Genomic DNA, 11,202 nt, shown 5'->3' with positions numbered 1-11,202 from the left:
TCCAGCCTCCGATACTCTGAGGCTCCCCCAGGTTGGGAGAGGGAGGATGCTGGAAGGGGATCCAGGTCTGGACTTGTCCTAGCCCAGCAGCACTGAGCTCAGTATAGTTCAAAACAATGCTGTTGGACGCCAGGCCTCACCTTGGTCAACTGGTCCCCCTCGCGCCAGAGGCAGAAGCCTGAGCAGAGGGTCTCCGCACGACGGTACTCTGGCGTCTCGCAGTACGTGGGCAGCGTGACTGACCTCATCGCAATGACATAGGGGTCCCTGGAGTGGAGGGAAGCAGAGGGGGCAGAGATCAGCCACAGAAGGGAGGGTCCACCCCATCCCCCAAGCCTGAGCTTTGGCTCCAGGCCAGGCTGGGGAGAAGAGGCAGCTACACCACCCACTGGGGGTCCCCTGGAAAAGTCCCTCCACTGTGGACAGGCAGGGGGAGAGCCGCATGTGATTTTATTCATCCCCGTGCCCCTGTCTAGAGCAGAAGGGACACCACTATCTTGGCCTCCCCACCAGTGGCAGAGTGACAGGCTCGTGGCCTTCCAGTCACAAAGAGGAGAGTCCAAGGAGTGCGTGTGAGAAGTGCCTTGTCCAGAGCCTTGAGTGTGGCAACTTTGGCCACCCAGGCCACAGAGGGCCCTGCTTTAGGGCAGAGGTGACTCAAGATGAAGTGTGGGCCTTCATTTCCCACCTTACTCAAGTAAAGCCACGGCAGCCCAGAAAAATCTAGTGGGGCCTGGATCCCACAACCAATGGGAAGCAGAGTCTAACTCCAGGATGATGCTCCCTCCCCAGGGAGGGAGACGAGGCCTCCCCAGCTGGCCACCTTATTGCATCCCCAGAAGGTAGGCACTTACCCATTGTCACAAGGCTTGCGCCGTGAGGCCAGGATCACAAAGTCCTGGGGCTTGGCATCACGACCAAGGGCAGGGCTGATGATGTGGTAGATGGCATCGTCCTCGTCCACCTGTTGCACTAGTTCCACGCTCCTGGGGGAGGCCAGAGCTCAGGGCCCAGGGAGCCACACCCGCTCCCATGGGACAGTGGGTCTGCTGGGCCCCACATGCCACAGCCACCCTCAGCACCATCTGTGATGGACACTTCTTTCCCTGCACGAGTCAGCAGGACCCAGACAGAGGGCCTGAAGGCCTAGCCAAGGACACATGCAGGCACAGGCACAGGCACATTCACACAGACACACAAGCAAATACACAGGGACAAAGCCATGTATAAACCCATTCACACGTGACAGACACTGGTAGGTAACTGTGAACACGCATCTGTGTACATCTGTATGTCCCACAGAGGTATGAAGGCTTGGTAGTTGTGGTTTGTTTTAGTGTGTACCCACTGTGTGCCAGGTACTATTTTCAGGGATACATGCATATTATGTCTCTGGCATAGCCTTGTGCAGTGGGCACCCTCAGAATCCCCATGTTATAGACGAGGGGCTGAGACAGGACAATCACCTGTCCCTAACTGTAGAGCTAAGAGGGACACAGGGCTGGGATGTTCAGCCTCCGGGCAGAGAACTGTAACCCCAGGCATACGGCACACACATATCCAGGTACATGCAAGCAGGCTCACGTCAACACACAGGAGAACCACACAGATATGTACAGCCACCTCCGTGGCTCTCCCCCTACACTGGGAGGCTATCTTGGGAGTGGGGTAGCTGTGGGCAGGGAAAGGGAAACAGGCTGGAGATTCTCTTTACCCTCAGGGGACTCTCCACCCTGACCCTAGATGCCATCAAGTATCAAGATTCCATATGATCACTAGCCCACCTCCTCCAACACCCCACATCCACCACCCACCAGCTCTCAGTCTCCCAGAGTGCACCCAGCAGGCCTGGACTCTTTAGAGTAGCACTACCCTTCCTGTGAAGAGATCTTCAGCAGGTTCGATGCTGCCAAGCAGGCCAGACTGGGGCAGGCAGACCAGGTAGGAAGGGGAAAGCCAAGTTGTCTTAAGTCAACTGTGATAGGTACGGCTCAGTGGTAAAGCATTTGCCTAGCATGCATGAGGCCCTGGGTTTGGCCCCCAGCATCAAGAAAACAAAAAATCAACTTGCCAAATGACAGTTCCCTGTATTGCCAGGCACACAGACCCTCCTTATGGAGGCTCCTCATGTAAGCCATTGGAGAGGTGACCAAAGACCCCCAGACCTAGGGTGTTTGCATAACAGAAAATGCTTTGAGGGTCTTAAAGAAAACACAAGTTTAAACATTAACTTTCCTATATTGAGCACTGACATTTTGGCTATTTTCCTAAAAAATATTTATCTTCCCTGACTAAATTCAAGAAGATATATAAAAAATCAGGCACTCTTGCCTCTCCCAGGAGCCCTGCACTAGGAGTTCTAAGTCTTTTTCTCACCTTCCTTTTTCAAAAAGATTCCTGCTTGCTTGAGGGGAAAAAAAAAAAAAAGATACGTGAAGAATCAGTAAATTTGGGGAACAAATGTATTCAAAGGAATAACATTCGTAGTCAATCACTATATTTAAAAGTAACATTGGCCAGGCGTGGTGGCGCACACCTATAATCCCAACAGCTTGGGGGGCTGAGGCAGGAGGATCGTGAGTTCAAAGCCAGCCTCAGCAACTTGGCGAAGCCTTAAGCAACTCAGTGAGACCCTGTCTCCAAATAAAATATAAGAAGGGCTGGGAATGTGGCTCAGTGGTTGAGTGCCCCTGAGTTCAATCCCTGGTGTCAATAAATAAAAGTAACCTTCACATACATACTTAAAAAAATTGACAAACTAAATTCTGCAAGTTGGCCACTTTACTTAGATGGTCTAAACATGGGAGGGAGCCCCACCCACCCCTCAGCCTCCCAACCTCATTCCAAGCAATCCCTGGGCCCCCTTGGAGCAGAACTCCACAGAATGTGGTTTGAATATCCTCTGAGGATAAATCCATGATTCCCATTCCAAGTACCCATATTAAGAGGGAGGACACTGAGGCCCAGAAAGGAAGTGGGGCCCCAAGTCACACAGCTAGTTGAGGCAGAAACAGGACTTAAATCCAGGCCCCCAAGTCCAATCCCAGGCTCCATCTCTTCCCTGAGAGCTAAAAATGCCTATGACCCTGACCCCACCTAACATGACTACAGTCTCCCACCACACTCTTAGTTCCCACTGAAGGCCAGCAGGGGCGAGCATGAGGTGGGACAGCTCCACAGGAGATACCATATCCCACCCCAGTCCTGAGAAGGGACCCAGCCTGGCTATCCCCCAGGCCCTCACCGGTAGTGCTTGTCCCACTCTGGCCTGCGCTGCAGGTCTGAGAGCAGCAGGAAGGCCTGGGCTGCATCCACGTGCACCACCATCTCCAGATGGAAGGAGAAAAACTTGTCTTCCTCCAGGCTGTACAGGCGGACCTGCATGGACCAAAGGCAGCCTTAGCCCTGCACCTCCTCCCCAGACGGTGCTGGGTGATAGGGTGCTGCCTGGGATGCTGGGGGCAGGGGCTGAAAGCTCAGGGTGGCCACCGACTCGCTGTGTGACTGTGAACTGGCGCTTAAACCTCTCTCAGCCTCAGCTGCATCCCACAGAATGGATCCCTGATCAAAGTCAGCACAAAGGGACCGACCGGAAGGAATCTTAAGCAGTGCCTGAGGCAGCAATGCAGGGGCTCCTCAGAGCCAGGTGAACTTGTGACTCCTTGCATCACAGGTGGGCAATTGATTTGTCCAAGGTGCAGGTAAGCCTGGCAGAGCTCAGATGCTACTCCACTTCCCTCATCCCCGCGGTGACTCACTATAGAAGGGGCAGAGGGAGGGAGGGGTGTTGGGTAGAGAGCAGCAGACATGCAGGCAGGAGGGAAGGGCTGGGGCTTCTCTGCTCCAGGCTCTGGGGACAGGCTCCTTTCTAGAACTGGGTTGGTGTCATGGTGTCACTGAATTGCTTTGAAGAAATCCCCTTCTGCCATAAGTGGCCTGAGAGGTCCTGTCACCAGCCACCAGCCTCCTCTGGCCACTCAGAAGGGAGAGAAAACATGGGTGAGCAGGGTCAGCTACCTGACTGATCTCCGAGGACAGCACCCAGTCGTCCTTGGCCATGAGCATCTTCAGGGAGGACACGTTGTTGTAGCTCAGGTACACCTAGGAAGAGCACACAAAGGCTGCCCTCCCCTCCTGAGGCTCCTGGGTCAAGGCCACACTGGCATGGGAGAGCCTGAGGACTGCCTGAGGCCTTGGGGAAGGAAGTGCAGGCTGGTTCTGACCCAGACAAGCTGCTCTCAGGCCTCAGCTCCCTTCCGCCAAGCAGGGCACATAGGCAAGCCCCTCGAAGACTGACCCTCTGAGCAAGGCGTCGGCCTCCCAAGTCCCTGTTCCCTTAAGGTCTCCTTCCAATAGGGAGGGTGAGGGGACCCTGGTGGGCCTGAGGGCTGTCCTCTTGGAGCAGAGAGCCTTACCTGGTTGCTAGGGTCCCAGGGAACAGAGAGGGGCATCTCCGCCTGCTTGCAGGACACAATGTACTTCCTGGGAGGGAGGGAAGAAGAGGCCATCACTCTCCACAGTCGTCATTGCCGCCTGCCAGGCTCTGTGCAGAGCCCAGTGGGGTCAGGCACTCCTGTCCTGTCTGGCTAGGGAGACTGGACTGTGCGTCACCCAGACAAGAGCTCAGTATCTCAGCCAAGCCCCAAAGAGCCAGAGGGGACCAGGCTGTGAGGGAGAGCAGGGTTTAAGGCTCTGTCCCCATGTCTCTGCTGAGCAACTCCACCCTAGGCCTCCGTGTACTCCTCTGTGAAATGGGATCAATAGTCACACCTGCCTTGTGGGACTTCACAGGAGAACATTGGCATATGGCGAGCATGCCACCAAGGGCCACTTTCTTATTAGCCATGGCCTGTGACCCCCTTGTGACCTCCTGGCCTTACAGCACTCAGTGTATAAAGTGCTGCTCTGCAGGCAGTCACACCAGGGTCCCGTCACTAGCAATGATGCCCCCTCTCAGAAACTTTTTTTCTTTCTGTTTTCTTGCTTTCTTTCGTGTTTTTTTTTTTTTTTCCCAATACTGGTGATTGACTCCCAGAGCTCTCTACCACTGAGCCACATCCCTACCCCTTTTTTCATTTTGTTTGTTTTTTTTGTTTATTTTGGGGAGATACTGGGAATTGAACCCAGGGGCACTCAAGCACTGAGCCACATCCCCAGCCCTATTTTGTATTTTATTTAGAGACAGGGTCTCACCGAGTTGCTCAGCACCTTGCTTTTGCTGAGGCTGGCTTTGAACTTGTGATCCTCCTGCCTCAGCCTCCCAAGCCACTGGGATTATAGGTGAGTGCCACTGTGCCCAGAAGGTTGTGTTTTGTTTGTTTGTTTGTTTGTTTTGGTAATTGAACCCTGGGGCTCTTTACCACTGAGCCATATCCCCAGTCCTTTTATATATATATATATATATATATATATATTTTTTTTTTTTTTTTTTTGAGACAGGGTCTTCCTAAGTCGCCCATGTTGGGCTCAAATTTGAGATCCCCCCAGCCTCCCAGTCACTGGGATTACAGGCATGTGCCACCATGCTCAGCTAAATCTTTCTTCATCTGACACACAGGCCTCAGGGTTGATGGGATGAATAAAGGATTTAAAATCATCCAGGCCTGGGGCTGGAGTTGTAGCTGAGTGGTAGAGTACACTTGGTTAGATTCTCAGCACCGCATATAAATAAGTAAATAAAATAAAGGTCTATCAACAACTAAAAAATATATTTTTAAAAAATCACCTCAGGCCTGGCTAGGTTCAAATGCAGACTATAGTGGCACCTATCTGTGTCCGTGGGATCAAGCCACCTAACCCCTATGTCCCCAATGTCCTTACCCCTACAAAAATAGGTCATAAGACCACTATATAAATGAGGCCAAAATAAAAGCCTTAGCCCATGAGCAGCCTTGAGGGAAGTCAAGAGTCCTGGGGTTGGTGGAGCAGCACAGAACCCTGAAACTTGCCGGGAGCGCCCCCTCACCTGTCCAGGCGGATCTTCTTCCTGGCACTGGCCTCTCTGTACCGTCGCTCACCCTCCTGGGAACGAAGCGGGGAAAGGTGTGGGGTGGGTGGCACAACCAGCTAACCCCAACTCTGCCCCTAACTGTCCCCAGGGCCAGGAGAGGCCTTGGAGCCTAAAGTGGAGCTCATGTCTCATGGGGGCAGCCAGAATTAAAAGATCGTAGCCAGGAAAGTGCGAGGGCACTGGGCCGCAGCTCCAGGCCTCCGTGCATGGCCTTGGGGACGTCATCTCCCCTCACTGGGCCTGTTTCCTCCTCTGGGAGATGTGGATCCTTAGAGGGCACCTTCACTGGTCACGTTTACTGGGTACTTGCTGTGAACCAGCCGCTGGCCCACGGACTCCCCCTGCAATGCCATCCACTCTTACAGCAGCCCCAAGTCCACCCATTTTATATAGGAGGAAACTGATGCTCAGAGCTTGTGGCTGCCCACGGTCTCGGGGTCCGGGGAGATCAGAGCTCAGATGGCCTGGCCTGGAGCCCACCTCCTAAGTCCCCACTCATGAGCACCCCAGCTACTCCTGCCTGCCTGCTCCCTGCGGCAGGGGACCTTCTTGGAAAGACCGGGTGGCCACTACAAGGTCACCACCTGGTCCATGAGAAGCACAAGCAGCATTTTTGGACAGCCTTTGAGCCCAGGCCCCTGACCCTCACTCACCCTGTGCCTCTCACTCCCCTGTCCCCTCCTCCTGACATCTCTGAATACTTCCAGGCTTAGCCAGGCACCCCGTGAGCCCCACAGCCCTGGGAGGCAGGGAACACAGACACACCCATTTTATAGATGGGGGCTGAAAGCTCAGGAGGCCACCCATGAGAATGTGACGAGGTGAGGTTCTGACCCAAATGCCAGGCCTCTTCCCAATTCTGCAGGCGCTTGCAGGACCATGAACACCCGACACCAGCCAGACCCATACACCCAATCCAAGTCCTGCCCAGTGTGCCTTTACCCCAGGGACACCCCAGGGTCATGGCCAGGGTGCTCAGAGCTGGCGGCCCCAGCACAGCACCAGGGCCGGGCCCCTCAGTCCCCAGGCCTGTCAGAGGCAGAGAGGAGCGGAGGGAGCTCATGGGGGGCATAGTGCTGCCCAGCTTACCCCAGGCTGAGGCCGAATCCAGGGCAGCATCTGGGGCTGGTCATCTGCATCCAGGACCACAAAGGTCATGAAGGCGCTGTTGATGTGCCGCCGGTGGGTCTCAGCCTCCTGGCGATAGGCCTCCACGCACACGCCCACCTCCATGCTGAGGGGAGGGTCGGCTGCCATGCTGGAGGGAACTTCCCAGCCATGCTCCTCCCCAGCAAGTGCACATACACACACAATCACACACACACACACACACACACACACACACACACACACACACACACACGGTGCACAGAGTCCCACTGGCAGGAACCTAGAAGTGTCCCCTTCCATCACTGACTACAGAGTGTTTACAGGGCACAGAGCACCGGGCCCAGCCTGTGAGACACAGAAATGGATAGTCCTGTCCAGTCAGTGCCTCGTGGGCTCACAGCAGGGGAGGAGCCTCCAAACACAGAAGCAGTCCTAAAAGGTCACGTCGGACCTCAAGGGTCAGTGTGAGAGGTGGAGATGGACCACCTCGCTGGAGGAAATGCCCATTCTACAGATTTCCCAGGCGCTACCAGCTCAGTCGCTGCTACCCACGTGCTGCCCAGGACCCTTGACCCTACAGAGTGGGCAGCAGGGGAGCTTCCAGAGGAGGGAACACTGGCACTACACTTGGGTGAGGTGGAGGGACCGGCAGCCAGGCAGGGTCTAGATCCAGTTCACAGGGTGGAGGTCTTGGCAGGTTTGCATGAAGCTCCTCTGTGAGGTTAGGGAGCACCCTCAGCCCCACCCAGCCCAGCTCCTCACCTATGCTTGAAGGCGTTGTTCACGATGGCCTTGAGCACCAGACGGTCTCCAACCTGGGACGGACCTCGGAAGTGGAACATCTCGATAGCCTTCAGTGTGGGGTGCCCACGGCAGAGCCGGCTGAGGGGCAGGGAGTGAGGAGACAGGAGACGTGTCCCTCAGGGCTTCAGCCACTGGCCTGTGCCAGCCTGAGCACGCCCCCACACCCAGACTCATCCTGGGACCAGAGTACCACCCTCTAACCCAACCCAGAGACAGTTCTGCACTGAGTCCCATTTCACAGCTTAGAATACTGAGGTCCATGTGAGTGGCTGGAAGGAGCTGAGTTTAGGAGATAGAAGAAAGCGCCTTCCTCATCTTCCTCCCAACATTTACCTTAGTACCTGCTAAGCCCCTCTGTCCCAGAGTTGTCATTCAAGAGTCCACTAAGGCACTCTTCCTCCAGGAAGCCCTCCCTGACCATCCAAACTCTCCATCTAGTCTGAGACCTCATTGCACTCAAAGTCAAGAACTGTCCCAAATGGTACCACTTAAGTACCTCTCCCCCCCAGGTTACCACCGAGAAGGGCCACCTGAGCCAGGTTCTAAGGATGAGGAAGAATCAGCCTGGGGGAGGGCATGGGCTGGGAGGACACTCCTGGCAGAGGGGACAGCAAGTATGTTCAGAAAGATATGAGAGTGTCCACTAGTGAATGTCAGTTACCAAAACTATTTAAAAAAAACACACAAAAAAATTTGATATTTAGAGTAGAACAAGCCCCCGGAGGTACAGGGGTTACAGGAGACAGCAATTGTTATCACCACCAGGAAGAAGGAAACAGGCAGGGGTGGCTTTGAGGGGGAGGTGGCAGGTTAACAAAGCACCATGGGGGCTGTGTGGCAGGAGGCCACACCAGGATTGGAGCCAGGGGCCAGGAACGCAGAGCATGGGAACAGTGACAGTGATGGCTTGATTTAAAAGGAGTGGAAATTGTTGGGAAAAGCGGGCAGGGCCAGACCAAGGGGAGGCTGCTGGGCCTGGCCAGGGCTTGATGTCTCCCAGGAGTCCAGGGGGAACGAGGTGGACTCTATGAGTGGAGGAAAGAATGGTCAGCTCGCAGGAAACCCTTTCTCTCTGGTTCTCCAAAACCCTGGGTTACCCTAATGAAGAGCCAAGCTTCTGAGGCCTTGCTTGGCAGGGCCAGCAAGTGTCCCCAGCCAAGGGAGCACCAAGGGGAGGAGGAGCAGGGAGGCAAGCAGAGCCCAGGCCCCCACCTGGCTGCAATGGTAGCCACATTCTCCATCCAGGCCATGATCTGACCCCCAAAGGTGTTGCCCTGGTGGTTGGCATGGGGGGGCAGAACCAGCTCCACGCTCTCCACGCGGGTCTTCTCAGCCGGCACCATGCAGCTGCAGTCCCTGCTGTCCAGATCTGGCCAGGGAGGGGGCAGGGGGAAGGATGCAAGGAGGTAAGGAGGCCACCAAGACGCACCCCTGCAGCCCCGGGATCCCACCCTACCCTGCTGCAGCCACCCAGGATCTTTAATCTGTTAAGCAACAGGGAAATGGGTGCAGGTGTTCCTGGGTGAGAGGTGGAAGGTCACTGAGGTCACTGATATGAACCTGTCTCAGGGAAGAGACCAGAACACCTGGTCTGAATCCTAGCTCCACCCCACACCCCACACAGGCTGTATGACCTTGGGCAAATCAAGGACCCGCATGGACCTCAGCTGCTCCATCTGTGAAGGGCCGGTGTCAACCCACCCCACCGTCTGAAGGTGAACTGTGATGGTGGTTATAAAGGGCTCCACTCCAGACTCAGTGGATACACCTCAGAAAGAGAAGCTCTTCCCACCTCTGTCCTGACCATTCCCTGTCCCTTGCAGCCACAGCCTTAGGATGCCCTCAGTAGCAGGGGCCAGGGTGTGAGGGGGGCCTTGGGCTTCTGGGCTTGACACGCCCCTCCCAGCCCAAGGTGGTGCCATTTGTCCCCTGTGTCCTATGGAGACAGTCCTCTGCAGGGAGGGTCCGTAAGAGGAATGGCATTTCACTTGGCTGACACATTCTCCAAAATGCCACCAGCGGGCTGGGGGGCAGGGGAGCAGGAGCTGAGGATGACCCAGGCCCAGATCTGGAGGTGGGATAGGAAGGACACTGGCAGGATGCAAAGAGGACTTTGCTTAGCTGGAGCTGGAGCAAGCAAAGCGACTGCACCAGATGGGGCAGCAATCAGCCCAAAGGCCCAGATAGATGTCAGGCAAAGGCATCTGGACTGGCCCATGGGGAGAAGGCTGTCAGGTCACGAGGGGTCCAGGAGACTGAAGTGGGATGGATGGATGTAAGGAGGCCAATGGGAAGAGCTGGGAATCCCAATCTCAGTGTCCTGCTTTCGCTGGGGTTAGCAACTTCTACCTGCTTTCTCTCTACCCAGGCAGCCGAATCACCTTATATTTGTCCTCAAATCCCTTAAAGACCTTGCACTTGAACATTCTAGAGATTGGGAAAGAAATTCAATGTTGCCTCCAGACCTTTGCCAGACTGTGCACTCTGTCAGGAACACCTTCCTTCATCTCTCCAAGGGAGGTCTTCGTGTGCCGATGTAGACTGACCTCCAGGGATTTTAGAGACATGGAGCAGGGGGAATCAACACACAGCACAATATGTCCCACATGTTCCCTTTTTGGTAAATTCATGGTGCTAAATAATGCACACTATGCTTGAATATGCAGGGAATACTTCTGGAAAGGAATTGAAAACCAGGTAACAGGCTGGGCTCAGGAGGCTGAGACAGGAGGATCGAGAGTTCAAAGCCAGCCTCAGCAACAGCAAGGCGCTAAGCAACTCAGTGAGACCCTGTCTCTAAATAAAATACAAAATAGGGCTGGGGATGTGGCTCAGTGGTTGAGTGACCCTGAGTTCAATCCCTAGTACCAAAAAACAAACAAACAAACAACAACAACAACCAAAAAAAAGTAACTTCTAGGCACAGTGGTGCACACCTGTTATCCCAGCAATTTGGAGAGGCTGAGGCAGGAGGACACAAGTTCAAGGCCAGCCTCAGCAACTTAGTGAGACCCTATTTCAAAATAAAAGGGCTGGGAATATAGCTAAATGGTAGAGCACCCTTGGGTTCAATTTCCAGTACCTCAAGAAAAAATTGCCTCTGGGAAGGTAGCCTGGGTTCTGGGTTAGGAGGGAGTCTTGGTTTTTTATCTATATCCTTTGGGAGATTAAAAAAAAATACGCATATACATAGGTGCTTCTTTAAAATCCTACAGTCTTTGAGTCCTAGCTCAACACTACCTTCCTGAACACCTTGGTTCCTAAAGATTCAAAATGCA

At 54.4% G+C, this 11,202-nt stretch overlaps 1 protein-coding gene across 4 annotated transcripts in view; it reads right to left on the bottom strand.

Annotated features, from left to right (window-relative positions):
• Positions 1-11,202, bottom strand: part of Acot11 (acyl-CoA thioesterase 11) — a 68,029-nt gene that overhangs the window by 1,852 nt on the left and 54,975 nt on the right. For all 4 annotated transcript variants that reach the window (XM_078026325.1, XM_005326029.5, XM_078026326.1 and 1 more), the window contains 9 exons: positions 9,137-9,293; positions 7,883-8,002; positions 7,100-7,244; positions 5,966-6,021; positions 4,416-4,482; positions 4,018-4,101; positions 3,245-3,378; positions 855-986; positions 141-267 (listed from right to left, as the gene is read on the bottom strand). In XM_078026325.1, the coding sequence (XP_077882451.1) occupies positions 141-267; positions 855-986; positions 3,245-3,378; positions 4,018-4,101; positions 4,416-4,482; positions 5,966-6,021; positions 7,100-7,244; positions 7,883-8,002; positions 9,137-9,293 (1,022 nt within the window). The remainder of the gene's footprint in view (positions 1-140; positions 268-854; positions 987-3,244; positions 3,379-4,017; positions 4,102-4,415; positions 4,483-5,965; positions 6,022-7,099; positions 7,245-7,882; positions 8,003-9,136; positions 9,294-11,202) is intronic.

The sequence above is a fragment of the Ictidomys tridecemlineatus genome, chromosome 11 (genome assembly GCF_052094955.1).
Source record: "Ictidomys tridecemlineatus isolate mIctTri1 chromosome 11, mIctTri1.hap1, whole genome shotgun sequence".
Lineage (NCBI taxonomy): Eukaryota > Metazoa > Chordata > Mammalia > Rodentia > Sciuridae > Ictidomys > Ictidomys tridecemlineatus.
The sequence above is the reverse complement of the archived record's forward strand: the minus strand, read 5'-3'. Positions and strand labels throughout refer to the sequence as shown.